General features: G+C 42.6%; 1 protein-coding gene across 3 annotated transcripts in view; it reads right to left on the minus strand.

The window, feature by feature from the left end:
• The window catches only part of TOX2 (TOX high mobility group box family member 2), a 244,493-nt gene that overhangs the window by 49,829 nt on the left and 176,482 nt on the right, over nucleotides 1–18,182 (minus strand). For 2 of the 3 annotated variants that reach the window (XM_067554499.1, XM_067554500.1), the window contains exon 4: nucleotides 1,237–1,476. The exons of the other annotated variant lie outside the window; for it this stretch is intronic. In XM_067554499.1, the coding sequence (XP_067410600.1) occupies nucleotides 1,237–1,476 (240 nt within the window). The remainder of the gene's footprint in view (nucleotides 1–1,236; nucleotides 1,477–18,182) is intronic. 3 annotated transcript variants of the gene reach the window in all.

Below are 18,182 nucleotides of genomic sequence, written 5' to 3' on the forward strand. Positions count from 1 at the left end.
GAGCGAAGCTATCACTATATTTACTTGTTACTCTGGGAAATATACACACAGCTTGTCACAATTTGATCTTCAGGAGGCTTTTCTTCTAGGAATGGGGTTAGGTTGCCAGCAAACTAGTGATTCTGATGATATAGTGTCATCTTTAGAAGTAGTATCTTTCAGAGATGGTCCTTCCATGAAGGCTTAAAAAATAGGTCAGCACCAGCCCAGAAAGTTACAAGTCTAAACATCAACGGACCCGATGATCAGTGAATGCCCATGTACGCAGGTACACAAGTCATTATGGCTGTACCATAATCACCCCTGCAATCTGCCCACATGTAACGAGAGTCTGGGAAGATGTGTGGATAGCAGCACAAAAGAGTTTGCTCAGCTAGTGCATTTTCTGAGAATGATGCAGGATGACTAAAGTGGCCCCGAAATCTTAGCCCAAGCTTACCCTCAACCCTTCCTCCCCAGCAGTCCTAACGAGGCAGGTGATTTTTATTTTATAATTTTCCCTACATTTTATCTCTTTGTTTACCAACTCTCTTCATCCACTCAAGAGAACTGGCATCCTAATGGCTTCTGACCACTAGCCAAGCAAGAATGGCAAGTCACTTTCATTTTCACTATACCCTGTGTCGCCATCATTTTATTAACTGTCTTAGGTAATAACTGATTGCTAAAAAATTACCCAGGTGAATTAAAAGACAGGATGTTTTCTTTGCTATTTGACATGGGTGCTGATGTGGTTAACTAATACATACCACTTCCTATGGACTCAGCTAAATCACACACTGGATTTTTGCTTCTCTCCCAACACTAAATCTAGTTTTACATATACAGTCTTTGAAACTGGAAAAAAATTGAGCACTGAACCATGTATTTATTGTCAAAACCCTAATTTGAAAGAACCATGTAGCATGATGTATTTGGCAACTGCAGCAGGAAAGAAAAGACTTAGGGGAGGAAATTTCTCTCAGAATTAGAGACTTTCATTCCTTTAGTTGTTACATGCACCAATATAGCACAGCAATGTTTGATACGATTTGCAAATTTGCCATGCTTTCCCATGTTCTAGCCCAGAAATGTTCTCTGTAAACAATCTCCCTGTTACAGAGAAAGTCTCTCTCTCTATGCAAAGGAAAAACAAAAGGTCTGTTCTCTAATTAGTGAGAATTATTTCTATGACTGTAAATACTGTCTGTCATTCTATTACTGTCTGTCTGTCAAAACAGGCATGGCTGCACGTACCTTATAATGTGATTCTGTCTCCTCTTCCTGAGTAGAACTGGAGGGAGATGGTGTAGCAGATTTACTTCCTGGGGGTGATGGGGAACCATGGGTAACACCGCTCCTCATACCCATCTGAGAAATCAGCTGTGACTGGCTGAGGGCACTCATGTGACCGGCTAACATCCCCGGTCGATTGATCAGGGGGACTTGACGGTTGGAATCATAGGAAGTGGCGTCTGAGTGGACCATCTCCTGGATCTGAGTTAGGAGAATATTACTTTTTAATTAAAAAATGTATTTTATTTATTGTCTTATAAAATTACTTTTTGATGAACTATTACTGACTGATTTAGAAATGATATTACAGAACTGGTAGAGAAAGATCTTCCCTGCCCCTTTCCAAAACAAGAGAAGAGAAGAGAGCAAGCGGGGCAATGTACGCTTGGGGTTTCTCCTTGCCGTAATTGCCCTGTGGGAAAACAAGGGTTACACGTCTACACTGCAGCTAGGAGGTGTAATTCCCAGCTCGGGCTGACATACACATGCTAGGTCTGCTTGAGCTAGCGTCCTAAAAATAGCATAGCAGTGTGCCTGTGGCAGCACGGCTTGCTGCCCAAATACATCCTTAGGAGCTCAGATGGGATTGTATTCAGGCTACTGCTACCCCAGCTGCTGTGGCCACACTGTTATACTATTTTTAGTGCATTAGCTCAAGCAGAGCTAGCCGGTGTAGGGAATTACATCTCCCAGCTGCAGACCAGACGTACCCGAAGGGATTACATCATCAGGGCTTAAATTGTGCCAGCACAATGTGTGTGTGCATGTACCGGCAGAGAGATGCTTCAAGCTATAATACTGGGCAGAAGCTTGTCCCGGGGCAGCTATGGCAAAACTGTCCAAAGGTTTTACACCCTCCTCTGAAGCACCTGGTCCTGGCCACGGGACATCAGATTAGCTGGGCCAACCATTTGAGCACACGCCCATTTTGTGCAGACATGTTGCAGGCCCTGCCTTTGAAAGTTGAGCCCTGCTGTGCTCAGTCTACACGAGCTGCACACAAACAAATACTGTGTTATCGATTAGAAAACTGAGAGGCTAAAAAAATTAACTTCCTCAAGGTTAACAAGTTGCCACAACTTCTCAATTCCGCGGCTCGCTGTCTTAAACAGAAACATACAAGCAGAAATAAATAAATACATCATCTATTCTGGAGCAGAACAAGCAGAAGTCCCTGGCCTTCACTAATCAGGCCTGGGTTTGACACAGACACAGGGGGTCACACACACAATTTGCTCCCACGTGCTGTACACACTGGCCCAGGCACACAACAGGGCATGCTAAGAATGATGCCTGGCCTTAGCGCCCAGCCTTCTTACCTGACACCATTGTAACTGCAGCGTCCCTTTCACCAAGGTTTATGGACTACTTTTTAATCTTTTAAGCACCAGTAAAGCAATGGATGCAAACTCTCTCACTGTCATCAGGGCTCTGGGTTTATAAACAGGGCTGCCATTCTGGCAGGTCTGAGCCACCCTGACTGGCAGAGAAGTCAAGAACTTTCTACTGTATTTATGTACTTAAAATGTACCACCCAGTGCTCCCGACACTGGAACTAATGGCACAAAACAATGAACACTCAAACCAACATCCAGCTCCCCCCACACTGCCACAGACACCCCCCCCCCAACATCGGACCCTACTCAACCTTTCATCCTATCATCTTCCGCCCCAGGAAAAAGCTTGGAGGAGCACATGGGCCTGTCCCATACCTGAAGGTCAGCAGAGTTGGGCTTTGGCAGACTGAGGCAATAAGCAAATTGCACAGCCAAGAGGGCCAAGGATTTCAGATGTGACTACTGATTTTGGGTGCCTGACTTGAGATACCTTAAAGACCCTGATTTATAGAGCGCAGGGGCTAAGCACTTTTCAGTGGAGTCAGCCAAAACCATGAGTTGCTTTGGAAAATCTTACCCTAGGACTCCTCCCAGAGACTGTCCTGCTTCCGGCCCCCTGCGTTCCAGAGGTGCGCAGCACTGCACAAGATCAGACTCACGGCATCCCAGCAGAATGCCAATATATTGCCTTTGGGTGCTTCCGTCGGCAGGGTAGCGTATAAACGGAGTTCTGTATGTGTCCACCAGAGCACCCACAGGATCCCCTTTCATATGCCCATCCTTGAAAATCAGGCCCTTCACCCGCTTAGCCTGCAACCACAAGCATCAGGCTTGATTCATGAGCACAGAAAACACACTACACACGATAGACAGAGTGAGACAGGCCTGGTGTGGCCTGCTAGCTTCCCAACAGAATGGTGATGACCCGCTCGTGCCCAAGGACAGCTTACAATGTAAACCTCCAGACTGTGAGCAAATTCCATGCCGGTGCCTGGCTGCAAGGGAGCCGCAATCAGACTCGCACATTCACGGACAAGTCCTGCTCCTGCTGAAGTCAAAGGCAAAGCTCACATTTGTGTCTATGGGAGCAGGATTGGGCTCATTTACTAGGACACAGGCATCAGGATTGGGCCCATATACAAGAGATCAGGCTTGTGTTTGCATACTTCAGCAGCTCAGCCCTTTCCCAGCTTCAGAAGACAGCACTTGCAGAGGCCTTAACCAACATTGTAAACACAACAGACAACCGGCAAAAATTCATCTTTACACATGTCTGGAAAGTCATGTGAAACAATAGACAGAGCCCGCTGGAAGGGCTGAAATTAAAACTGCCTGAAGGCCAATGGTGTGAAGAGGTGAAAAAAATGAATACTATTTTTGGGGCAGAAAATCTGTGTGTCCGTTCGTATGGCAGATTATACAGGCGTCAGGTTTAAATTGCAACTGCCATCAATGAGAGGTGCTACATAAATCATTAAAGTGCAGAAACTGTAAAGTGCCAACAGCTCCTTAAATACTACCAAGCTGTACTAGGGAGCAAGGCTATAGCGAGGAGCATTACTGCAGAGAAGAGCTAAAACGCCCTATTCATGAACAAGAGAAATATTCATTGTCTAGCCATTTTCAGCTTTACCGTCCTGCCATCCATCTCTGAACAAGCCTCAGAATATACAATCAGTCCAGCCTCACATTGAAGGCCCTTTGGACATAGAAGATCTTCTGGGCTATTGTTCATATAGTGGATACCTTGGCACCATGGTGATGGGCAGAGTATGGGAACCTCTATACTGAAACGAGAAAAGACAGATAAAATAGAGATATAAGGCCAGATGCTCAACTGGAGTAAATCACTGTAACTCAACTGAAGTCAATGGAACTAGGTTGATTTACACCATTTGAGAATCTGGTCCATAATCTGTCTATCAAAGGTGCTTTTGGATAGCTGATCACACAGTAACTGAGCTCCTACTCACTATAATCAGCCTCAGGAATACAATGTGTTCATGAAGAAGAAATCCTGGAGAGGATTGCTGCACCTGCTCAGATCAGGCCACAAAATAACCAACCCTACCCACTGAGAATGAGCTGTACTATTAGAAACATCAGGCAAACTTCAAACATGATGTAAGCGGCTGCGGCTCCATCGAAGTCAAATGGGTTGCAAATGCTTACATCTGGGCTGAATTTTATCCAACGTTTCTGATTCCAATTCACTCTTCACACCTTCCTTCAGGCTCTGGAAATTGTGGTAAACAAATGGCTGTCATTTGCGACCATAAGGAACCCAGTGTAAGAGACTGTAACCCAGCTCCCAACCTGCTTTATCACTCTCTTAAAAGTTCCTTTTTGTGGACTTTAATGTTTGAAGTTACATATTTCAGCTCAAATTTCCAAGGGCAGAGGACCATGTACATACAGACACGAACAACACACAATCTTATTTATGCATGCAAATATTATGGTTGTGTGCATAAATCTGGCAATGCATTGACCCAACGTGCACCTGCAGTTGCATGCACAGAAAGAAGCAAAGTGTAGCCTTTGCATGGGGATCTCATTCTTTGATATTGAAAATTTGGCCCGTTAATAAATGCAGCATTCTCTAGTGGATGAAGCACAGGTCTCTAAATGAGGATCGCCTGTATTCTAATCCTCACTTGTTGCATGTTCTTGCACTTTTCATAGAGATGACTTCTCTGTCACCTGATTAGCCAATATACAGACAGTAACAACTGAGAGGCGTTAGTCATCCAAAATAGAGCAGTGAGGGGTTACCGAAGGTCCTGACTTGATGGAGTAACAGAGTAAGAACGCTACTATGACATGCTACTCATTTGGATAGAAGATTGTAGAAAAATTGAGTGAGGTTGCATGTGCAAATGCAACCCTTAAACAAGATGGTTTCCATAGCTAGGAGGTTCAGAAATAATGTAAATTAACTTTCAAATACAATTCACAGTGAATTTACAGCAAGAGATGCTCCTCCCACATCCGATGGTTGAGCTGAGGAATATGGGCTCAATTTTCCTTGGAGATGGCTCTCCACAATTTACACACTGCATTTAGTTTCAGCTCAAAAAGGATGCAGCAGAAATAAAAAGTGTCCAGAAAAGGACAACAAAAATTATTAGAGACATGAAGAGACCTGCATATGCGAAGAGAGTAAAACAATGAAGACTATACAACTTAGAGAGGAGATTTAGAAGAGGTTGTTCGCAATAATGAATGATTTAGATTAAATTAGGCATTCCTATTTATCCTCTCTCATAAAGGAAGAGCAGGGGGCACATCTAATGAATCTGAAAGACAACTAATCCCAAACGGATAGTAGGATGCATAAACAATGCATAATTCACCTGAAGAATCACCACCGCATGTTACTGAGCCCAGCTAGGTTGCAAGATCCAAAAAAAGGCTGAGACTAAACGTGGATAAGGAGAACATCTACTGATACATTAGACAGTGCACAAAGATTTCAAGGGATATAAATCATCATGTATCATGGGATAAATCAATCTCTAACTGGCTGGGGTTATGAAGGAACTTGCCCTTTGTGCAAATTATTCCGTCCTTATCCATTACAAGGATTCTTGCATTGCTCCCTGAAGTACTGGGAACTGAGCAGACACACTGAACGCTTTCCTAGGTGGACCTATTTGTCTGATTAAGCAGGGAAAGTCCCATGCTTCATGTGATCTTCTCCATCACATCTACTCTCCTGTGTGTATAGGAGGACTTTGTGGAGTCCTCACTATACTGCCTGTTACTGAATGAAACTGGCAAATCTGAAGAAAACTAGTTTGTATTCCTCTCTTTCAATTAATCCACTCTGACCCCATAGTCTCATCCAGGCACTCTGGGGCCCTGATCTTGGAAAGACTTAGACATACACTGAATTTTACAGACATGAATAGCTTTCATCTTCAATGGGATTATTCGTGTGTGTAAAGTTAAGCACATCTCTAAATTTTTGCACAATTGGGACCTAAGCTCTGATATCACTGCAGGCCTGATCCCACAAATATTTACTCACACGAGGGATCTTTACACATACAAGGAGTCATAATTAATCTAACAGGACTATTCACATGAACGAAGAATACTCATGTGAGTAAGGCTTATCAGATCAGAACCTAGAACAGAGTTTACTCTCATGGACTAGTCAAATAATAACAGCCTCAGAAGTGCCCAGAAAAGACTAAACAACCTAAATCTTGCTGTCCTTCCCGGAGAAAACCCTACCAGGATTCACATTAGGCTATTTATCACCTCCCCTCTCCCACATACAGATCAAACAATTACCCTCCCACCTATGAACAAGGCCTATCCACATGTCTATGTCATCAGCAGTGTGCTGGAGTTCTTTTACTAATTTCAGAGACAGAGTTAAGCCAGCTACTTACGTACAATCTGATTCAGCCACAGAAGAAGCCAGCAGGAGGGAAATCAAACATGGTCTTAAATATTTTCCAGACTTTTTGCTTTTATATTAATCTGATTAATGTGAACATGAGTTTAAAGACCCAGGGTTTTATTTATTAACAATCTTCGTTTCTGATAAGCCCACTGAGGTGCAATCTCTCATTAACCAGGGAGTCCTGCCAACCCCATTAGCTGCACATAAAGTAAGAAATGCAGGGAAAATCTGCTAGGGCTCACTATGCTTCAGTGGAAATAAATCCAAACGCAGAAGCAGATTTACCGCTGCAGGTCAGGAATCGAGAGCTTTTCCACAACACCAGACCGCACACTTTGCTCTTGCATTCAGATCATACATGTGGGGGGAGAACAGATTTTGAGAAGAGCAACCCTTTTCTGTATTAATTACTTAGTGCTGGATGTAACCTCCAAACAAAAAATATGTCCCGCCTAGAAATAACATCAAGAATTTGACTTAGGCTGACTACGTTTCATGCCCTTTAGGGTCAGGCTGTAAGCACTGTCCTCAGTTCACACCACTGTGAAAAGATACAGATCAATACAAGGAGAAACAATTAAATTAAATGCCAGAATAACTGCAGTGGCCTATGCTATAAATCAACAAGGCATTTCTGTGCGGGGTGGGGGTGGGAGGGTACTCAGTCCAGCTCAGACATTCCCAAACTGGTGGGGCTCCCTGGACAGCTGACTGGTCACATGGTACTGGCCGCTCGTCCTTATTTCCTAACGCTAAATTGCATCAAGAGACAACTACAAACACACATCCAGTACTTGTCTGCTAGAACTTTTCCAACTAAGCAACTGCTGTAGCTGCTGCAGGGAGGGTGTATGATCATGAATGGGAGAGGAGGGGCCAATGAGACAATTTCTGTATGAAAGACATGGTCCAGGTTATGAAAACTTTTGTGAATGGCAGGTTTTGCACCTTGCTTCTGGAGTCCTGTGCTCATCAGTTATCTCAGGACACAAATACAAAAGAGATGGGTGGGACCAATGCAAGCCCCTATCTGTATAGCTAGTAAAATGAAATACTGGATGACAGCCAGTCTCTGTTCCCAAGAGGCCTAGAACTAGGGCCCTGATTCAGCAAGGGATTTAAGCATGTGTCTAACTGCAAGCACCACTCACTTTAGGGGGACCACTCGTGCTTACAATTAGGCACACATTTAAGCACCCTGCTGAACTGAGGCCCACATTGTGGGGCTCTCGAAAACAGATTCTGCCTGTGATGCAATATCTGTCTGTCATGCAATATTTCATTTTATATTGGTCTTTTTAACCATGAGGGTGATTAACTGTGGAAACAAACTACTGACGCAAGTGGTGGATTCTCCATCTCTTGAAGTCTTCAGATGAAGCCTTGATGCCCTTTCTGGAAGATGCCTCAGCCAACACAAGTCATTGGGCTCAGTACAGGAGTAACCGATGAAATTCCATAGCCTACGTTTTACAGGGGGTTTGACTAAATGATCTAATGGTCATTTCTGGTATTAAAATCTATTAACCTTTTAATCTAAATGACAAGGGGCTGCAGATGCATTGACTGATAGGGTAGTCATCCCAAAAATGGTACAAGAAGGGCTACTGCAGGCCAGAAATGGAGTGTATTGGAACGAAGGCAGAATATTCTTGGGGGCCAGAAGAGAACTGGAATAACAGGGGGGTGAGACAAGCAGGACTGCAGAGAGCGGCAGAGCTGGGTGGGGGAGGCGGTTATGGGACCTGTCTGGTTCACATGTAGCAAGTTCACTTGCAAATTTCAAAGGAGAAAATGGTAAACTTATCTTGGATTTTGTCAGTGTAATCCAGACCTTTCATGTTCAAGATGATCTGCTAGCTCCCAAGGAAAAGAATAATTTATTGTCCTTATTTTAAATTTAAATGAAAAAAAGTTTATAAGATGTGTATTTTATAAATGAAAAAGGCTTTAAAATGTGGTTTAAAAAAATCCTAAAAGCTAAAATAGCTCATTCTCATTTGCAACCATTCCAGTCTCTTGGGTAAATACTGTATTAAGACAATTTTTAAAACTCTTATTATGTGGGCAATAGACCACAACGGCTCCATTTATCCATTAAATATGTAATCATACATTTTTTCTTTAAAGTGCATATTATTTATGCAGCAGAGCAGAACAAGTCCAGGAGTGTAATTATGGATATGGGACACATGCTAAAAATTCTTATGAAAATTTGTGGGAGTGACTTAGGGCTTGAGCCAGTGCCCATTGAAGACAATGGAAAGACTCCCACTGGCCGTAATGGACTTTGGAGAGCTCCCCAGAAAGCTTATCCAGCAGGCAGGGTGGAAATTTCAGCAACTCCACCTTTTTATTGTCTTTCAAAGACCTGAATATGATTTTCTCCACCAAGCCACATGGAATCTGGGAGAAACTGGGACTCCAGAAGTATCCCAAATTTGCAAACCTCCATAACAAAGGGTTGGCAAAATCCCTTCACAAAGGGAACTGGCCCATTCCCTGCCATACCCTCAAATTGCTCCTCAACCCGCCAGGATTGCCTTTGTCTTCTGAGATTAAATTTCAGTCCAGTTCACTCCCATCCAGCTCCCGGCCTCAGCCAAGGGCCAAGAAAGATAAGATACGGCACCATCTGCATCCAAAGAAGAGGGGACAGTGCTGCGTAGCAGCAGCCAACTAGTGACATGGCTACCCAAATCACAGCACAACTGCCACCAGCAGCCTCAGATACACATTGAATAGGTGGGTTGACAACACTGATGATCATGGAACCATTGAGGTACCAAAGTGCTTTGCAGACACTAATCAGCCCTCATGACTTCCCAGGGACTGCATCATCATTCTTGTTTTACAGATGTGGAAACTGAGGCACAGAGCAAGAAAGTGACTGACCCAAGGTCAGCCAGTGAGTCAGTGGCAGAAATGGGAACAACTCCACAGCATTCTAATCCATAGTCATTTATTCTAACCTCTGCTCACACCTCCTCCCTAAAACAAAGGACATCAAAGGTGTCTTCCAACCGAGTCTGCCCTGCTGCTGAGCTCCAGTCATTACTAGTCAATATACCTTGGCAACATCATCATCAACTGTTTGGGAGGCAACTTCTTATTTAAATAAGCATCTTGCAGCCCCTGCAGAATTTAAAGATTGTCACTAGTACCTGGAGCCAGACAAGCAGCCAGAGAGACACATGGAGGACAGGGGTATGCTCAAGGAGATTGCATGTCAGCAATCCAAGCTGCAGGTGACAGAGGCACAAGTAACTGGGTGGATGGTAGAATGGTCTCCTCTCATTATGGAGATAATGACCCAGGGGAATAAAAATCACCCGGGGGAATCCTCCTGCTCCCAGGAGGTTCCAACCGACAGCACATCTTAGCCCTCTGACCTCCTCAAAGAAGGCATATCTGCATCACCTCTCTCCCGAGACACCCTGTTTCCACTTCCCCTGTTTTCTCTTTGCTGCTTACTCTTGTTTCCTCTCTCCTTCATGCAATCCTCCAACTCAGCCTTCAAGCACCCACTCAAGTAACTCTCCAGACCATAACAATGAACTCAGAGTATCAATAGCATAGCCATTCATGACCAGGGCATTTTTACTGAGTCAATGATGGGCCTGATCCTGCCAACGCTTACTCAGAGCAATCCTACTGAGGCCAGTGAGCTACTCATGTCTGCAGGAGCTGGCCCAGCCTTTTGTCACTTGCTAACTTCATATTCTTTTTCTAAAACACAGATTGCAAACAGACAATGCTGCAGTCATCCCCTGCATTACCACTTCCCTTCATTGTGCATGGCATACTTTTATATCCATTTATCACAATTGCTGATTTTTTAACATAGGCCAGGAGCAGCATTATTCAGAGGGAACAGGAGATATGGGAGACATGGGAGATATGTATTCCAGCCTTTCCCTTTTGGAGACCTTCCTTCAAATTACTAATTTCATAGTATATGAATTTCATAGCTAATTTCATAGTTGCATCCGATGAAGTGGATTTCTGCCCATGAAAACTTATGCCCAAATAAATCTGTTAGTCTTTAAGGTGCCACTAAACTCTCGCTGTTTTGCTAATTTCATAAACATTAATGACTCTGATGGTCTCCACTCAGCTTCTAACCAATAACATAGTGAGAGGCTTTGGCAAAGAAGGAACCCTTTACTCAGGAAAGGCCAGGGAGCAAAATTCCAAGTCTCCAATCCTTCCAGGCTCTCCAAAAATGGCCCACTTGCTTGCACCAGCCTAATTGGCTAAATCAACAAAGCAACAACCGCCGTGCCTAGACAGAACAAGGGAACTAGTATGATGTGTCCCCCTTACAAAGGGAGCCCCTTCACTTTCTCAAGTGTAAGCACACTACTCCCGATGTAATCTCTCTCGGCTTCCTGTCATGTTGAATATAGCCTTCCATGTAGGCTCACTGAGGCAGGCTCTGCCTCTTTCTCCTCTGTAAAGCTCCATATGCAAATACATTCCTAATTAAATCATCATCACGAGCATACTGTTAAAAAGGCAAAGAAGAGAGGGTTGCCTAGTGATTAAAGCACAGGTCTGAGTCACAAGGAACCCAGAATCTATTCCTGGATCTGCCACAAACTCCTTGGGTGACCCAGGGCAAGTCATTTCCCCTCCCTGTGCCTCAGTTGCCCCATCACCGAAGTGGAGACAATGATCTGAATTCTGCTCTCCTCTATGTTTATGTGGTTCCCACAGATTTCAAGAGAAGTTGCCCGTGAGCATCTGAAGGGGAATTTGGTCCTTTCTGTTTATTAAGTGCGCTGGCATCCTTGGTACAAGGCACTATGGAAATGCAAACTTCTAGTCTCCAAAGAACACAGTTGCTGCCTCTTTTTATAAGCTGTTATGCATCTCAGAGGAACATGAGTAAAATGTGATGTAGTAGTTACTAAAGTAATTAAATGCATCTTACTTAAAATATTCCCAAAGGCTGCTCTAATTCAAAGTCAGTCTCTTTTTTCACAATATTTTAGGTTTTTTTTTAATGAATATGCATATCAGGCATATAAACACATCAGCTAATCCTCCAAAAGGAAAGAAAAATAGGTTGACAAACTGCACATGCTCTGAGCTCCTTGTTTATGGGGAAAACAGTAATCTACACTTTTGCAGCATGAGTAACAAAGCACCATTAAAAACAGGCTAAAGATTCTGATTTGGGAATTGGACACTCTGGCAGCAAAGATAATGTTTTAAAATATATCCAGTGCAGTTTTGTTAACTCCCAGAAAATGCATCGGTAAAAGGCAGCTCTTTCCAGCAGTAAGTAGCACAGCAGTAGCCAATTTATTTGAACAGACAATATGCTGTCATTTCAAGCAGCATCACGCTTTGCACAGTGTACTCCCGAATGAATTCTTTCAAGATAGGAAGTAGAATTCGGGTACTGACTACTTCTGGCCATTCAAGTCTGTGGCCCTTTTCTGCAAGAGAAGATTTCAACCCCGGTGCGCTGGCTGAATTCCTCCCTAAATTATTCTGCCTATCTAAAATTCCCTCTCTCTTTCATTCTGTAAGTTATTCTTCTCTTTCTCCACCTTCTGCCCCTAAACTGCTGTGCAGATGGCTACTAATATTGATGCTGTCATGTTACACCTCAGATGCGGTTATGTTATGATGGTAGGAGACTAGATTCTTATATACACCATATAGATGGTAAGATTCTCCTCTGAAACCATTATATCCCCTTGCTGATCTCCACTGCATACTTTGCCCTTGTTCTAGATGTGGAACTGCTACTCACATCGATGAAAGCTCCTCAGGCAGAACAGGCTACAGTGAAGATAGAAGAGAAGTTAGCCACAGCTTCCACTTCTACAAAGCACTGAAAGTTTGTCTAGACTAGGAAAGGTGATTGAGGTGAACTTGCGGCCAGCTAACACATTGTAGAGGGAAATCCGGGAGGGACCTACACTAGCTAAATCCATGCAGAAAGTGTTTTCCTAAGGGAAGAAAGAGATTAGGCCAGGCCTTGCTAAAACAGGTTAGCTAATCCTGACCTGACCTCAATCACTGTCTCTAGTCTAAACAAGTTCTACGGGCCTGGCAAAAAGGTTAAATAGTTAAGGACAATGGAAAATGAGATTGGCCATGGATATCAAGACCAGACGACAAGATCACATCCCAATGCTACACACTAGGAGGCGAAGGGAGACTCCGGTTACAAAGATCTTCAGGGGCTACCAAACATTGGGTCCATCTCCCAGGATTAGCTCCTACAGCATGTCTCAGACAAGAGTACTTGTCCTTTCAAACTTCATCTATAATATTATAATCCTGCATCCTGGCAAACCAAAACCTACAAACTGCTTATATCACCCCAACAGAGGAGCAGCTATTTCAATGGCAGATTATTTGGGGGATCCTCTGGCAACCCCCATCTCTGGCGTAGATTCTCTCTCCTTAGGTTTGTTCCTAAAGAGCAAACCATTCCAATCATAATCAACTGGGGAGGGAAATTATCTGCTGAACAGTTTTCAAGCTAAGTTTTCCCAGCAGGCTTTTTCCATACTGAAGTTTAAACGTAAACGCATCACCATGGCTGAAATGTGTAAAGATGATTTACTTTAAAGAGAGAGAGAGAGAGAGGCTGATAAGAAAATATATCCCCACTTGCCACCCCTCCTCTTCCCGATTTGTAACTGCTCCTAATAAACTTTCATGGTCTATAGAAAATACTCTAGTGCAGTGACAAATTTCTGCTGGAATTTGAGATGTCTTGTTCAGAGTAATAGCTATCTCACACAGGTGCCCAGCTGCTATTGTAAAATCAGTAAGCATTTAATTGAAACAAATGACTATAATAATAGTACATTATCCCTGCAGGCTCATAGCCATAACAGTTTTAATTATTGAGTTAAGAGTCAAACTAATTTATCCTTTAAAGTAACAGCCACATCTTTGGTCCCACCGATCATCCTATTATGAATATGAAGGGAACAGTAGGGAAGGATTTAAAAAGGAAGCAATTTATTTCTATAGGGGCTGCATTTATTGTGGAGTAGAGGCCTCCTACCGCAGTGGTTCCCAACCACTGGTCTGTATATACCAGTTTTGCTACCTCACGAAACAGGCTTCCCTTCCCTGTCCTAGGGACCAATCCTGCAAGGCACTGAGTGCCTCTGGTGAGCTGCTGATTGCACTCAGTGCTTGTTGATCTCAAAGGGAGCTGAGAGTGCTCTGCACCTCATAGCAGTAGGCTTGACGAATCAGCCTTGTTGCTGGGCCCCAGTGCTCTGCCACTACAATCTCTCAATCAGTTGTACATGTCCTATCTTTTAATGGAGTCTGTGCTGCTTCAAAGCTCAGTCTGGTACATACAAGACTGGGGCATGAAGGCGGACAGGTTCCTTGGCAGCTCAGAACATGGAAAGCAATGGACAGTGGCTGGCATAGCAGTATCAGATTTGTTAAAGTCTTCCCATGCCAGATTGGGATCAGCATTGCCAGTGACGTTTGGTGCTTCAAAGCCTTAGCACTTGGAGTCATGTGAGTGTAAGAATCTCAGACTTCCTGAACAAAAGTTTCTTCCTTAAAGAAAAAGATTGGAAACATGATCTGAATGCATCCTAAAGGCTCAGAAACCAGAAGGCAAATAAAAAGAACCTAACATTCACTATTTAAAAAAAAATTCTTGATTTTATGCCAAACTCATGTTTTTTAGCAGTCTGAATGATGACACAAAGGCTGAGACCCACTGTCCTGTTATAATTAGAGAATGATACAAGCAGATGGAATCAGACAGACATTTTACCACCCAGTGCACGGGAACTAGGAGGGCAGCAAGCAGTGATGGGGCTTTATGGGCATTGTCCACTGCTAAAAAACACACAGCAGATTTTAGCACTGACATGAGGCTTGAAAAAAATCTGGGTTTAGCCCAAGATCATGAAAGATAGATTAGATAAATAATGTTTGATAAGGGGAGGTTTTTAAGGTTTATCTTAAAGGTTAGTTTCCTTAAACGCTGCTCCTTTTAATTAACTCAGGTTTTGCAAATGTAAGGTTTCATTTTTTTTGCCCCAGAACTAACCCAGAGCATTATCAGCTGAAATCTCTCACAGGTTCTTCTAGCTCAGATAAATTTATTTCTGCATCTTCACCTGTAATGTTTTTGTTTTGTTTGGTTTTTTTACCTTGGAAACATCAGGAATCTCTATTCTGGCCTCCCTTGGGTTTGCTCTAGGACTCAACAGGGCTCTAAGAGGCTGTTTATTGTTATTCTCATGCTTTATTTTGAAGAAGTGACAATTGGAGGTTTTAACAGAAGTTTCCTTTCTTTAAAATATTAATTAGTCATGGAAGTTAATAGGTGTTAACAAACAAGAATTTTTTGCACAGTTCTCACTCTCTTAGCATTTTAGGTTGCCATCATTTCACTAGTTTCCCAATTGTCATAGAGCCTTCCAAGACACGTAGGACCTGATTTTCTAATGTAAAAAGAACAAGAAGAAAAACAAAGAACCCAGACTTGAAACAAAGAACCTCAAAGTCTTTTAAGTATTATGTATCCATTGCAAAGAAGCAAAAGAGGTACTGTCACACCTTTTTTTCCTTTTGCACTTCACCTTTAAAACATGATATTATAGAAAAGCATAACATCCTGTAAACAATATTCTGCAGCAATACCCTTATAACAGACCTCAGGGCTTGATTCTGCAAACACTTAAACAGATGCCTAGGTTTATTCATACAGATAGCTCCACTTGACTGGAGAGGGACAACTCACATGCTTAAGAGTTTGCAGGAGTTAGCCCTTAATGCACTTATGGTGGGAATAAATAAACTGGGTATGTTCTGGTCTCATTTACATTGGTGGAAATGGAGTAACTTTATTGGCTTCTATGGAGTTACCTCACTTTACAGTGGAATATTTCAACTCAGAATAGAATTTGTCTCCGCGTATGATAGGATGGTAAGAGGGCTAGCCGGGATGAGGAGGCATATATAAAATGCGTGTATATCTGCTAGAGACACAAGGTGGGGGAGGTAATATATTTTACTGGACCAATGTTGGCGAGAGAGACAAGCTTTTGAGTCACACAGAGCCCTTCTTCAGGTACCTTTTTCAGACCTGAAGAAGAGCTTGGTGTGGCTTGAAAGCTTCTCTCTCTCACCAACAGAAGTTGGTCCAATAAAAGATATTACCTCACCAACCTAATCTAATATCCTGAGACTATAAATAAATACAACAAAACAAAACATGAAAAGAACCCAAAAAATCTTTCTAATACACAAAGTTGTCCCTAGAGCCTATAGGCTTTGTGTTATTATGAAGCGCGAAATAGGAATTATATTTGAACAATTAAAAATGTATATGAGAGATTAAATAATCATTACTGTATTAAATCTTTATACCATCAGACAGCACATTTTTATGGTCTTCATTAGAAACCTCAACCTGCAGTCTTTATGCAGACTTCAGTGGGAGTTTTGCCTCAATAAGGACTGGAAAATTGGGCCCTAGATAGCATAGGTATCAACAGCATCTCAAATGGTTGCTAAGGTAATAATTAAGGTAAGCAGGTAACTGAACATTTATTTTATCAAAACAGATGTTAACATTGGTTTCCTCATCCAGTGTCGTCTCATAGACAAAGAGAACCTGGTATTGTTTTTGGGACATAGCTGCATGACAATATGAATTCAGAATTTTGGCAGGCTACGATCTAATATTATGATATCCTATTATTAGTGGGAAAAGAATCATCCAAACACAATTAACACTTCATTATGAAGATAAATCACTCTGACTTGTGTGTGAGGAAAGTGGCAGAAAACAGGATGGAGACAGCGTTTAACAAATGAGGGATGTCTCTCGTTAATATTTCTAGCTCTCCCACACTGTAAGAGCAGGAGCAAAAGGGATATCCCAGGTTTCTAGTGGTTCCTAAATCTTGTTATTTTCATATCATACAAACACGCCATCGTGCACATTCGCACAGAGGAAAGTAATGGTGGGGCTAATGCAGCGGAATATCCACAGTGAACATAAATCCAGTAACTCTCAAGACCCAAGATGGTAGCAGTCTCTTTTTACCAGAGATTCCTTGTCTCTGGGGCTAGCAAAGTTATTATACAGATTGTAACATTGTATCTTTCTTTAAATATAATTTTAGTCCTTTGCAAGGAATAAAAAATAGCTAATGCAAAGCAGTGGATTCAGCTGTAACATTACCTGCTGTTAACAATCCATGGATGAAGTGTTTTCCAGCAAAAAGAAATATTTTTTGTTTGTTTGTTTACTTTCTGTTGACCAAACCATTTTGTAACCTTTTATTAAGGCAAAAGTACAATAAAATGTTAACATACAACTTTGTACGTTACTTATTACTTATGGAGGATCAGGTTAATATTCAAAGAACATGGCTAAAGATTCTGGCTTGCTGGCCGGGGATCCCTCCTTCTCTGAGTCCACTAAACAAGATGACCAAATTCCTAAATATCTGTCCTTTCTTTGGCACTTGTGTATGTCCTTGATGTGAAAGTTCTTCCATGACAAGGACAGCCAATGTTCTACTATACTACAATATTAAACAATATTAGAACAATGCTTAGGGTCACATTCGGCTCTTGATGGAGCCTGGCACGTGTGCTTCAGAATTTGAACCTTTGCCTACATGTCTTGATCCAGGAAACTTGGGATCTCTGACAGGTTCTAGACTGAGTGTGCATGGGTACCGCATCGCAGCATGGGTTGGAGTCTTGGAAACTCAGCCCGCTTCCTTCCCCCAGCTCATTGGTTCATATGGGGAAGGGTGGGTTTCTATAAACACATTTATGTACTTAATTCTCATTTAAGGCCCAGGAATTTATTATACTGTAAATTACACAAGACTGTCTGGGAACAGAAAGTGTTGTGAGATGTATTGGGAGCCCTGCTGAGAGTGGGTTTTATATGAAACATCTGGAATGCTGTGAAGGAAGCAAAGCTGACAGCACTGGATGGAGCTGGGGACGAGAGAGAAATTCTGAATGCTGTTTTGAGTCAGAGGCTCAGGTAAGAGGAATGCACAGCACCCCCTCCTTTGCTAAAAGCAGGGGGAGGCCCCTACCTCCTCTTCCTGACTTGGGATAGCTGCCTTGCTCCGCAACTCCATCTTCATTCCATTTTAATCATTGGCTTGAGT

This window comes from Emydura macquarii, unplaced genomic scaffold (genome assembly GCF_026122565.2).
Source record: "Emydura macquarii macquarii isolate MOO-44397 ecotype Brisbane River unplaced genomic scaffold, CSIRO-AGI_Emac_v2 contig_1483, whole genome shotgun sequence".
NCBI lineage: Eukaryota > Metazoa > Chordata > Testudines > Chelidae > Emydura > Emydura macquarii.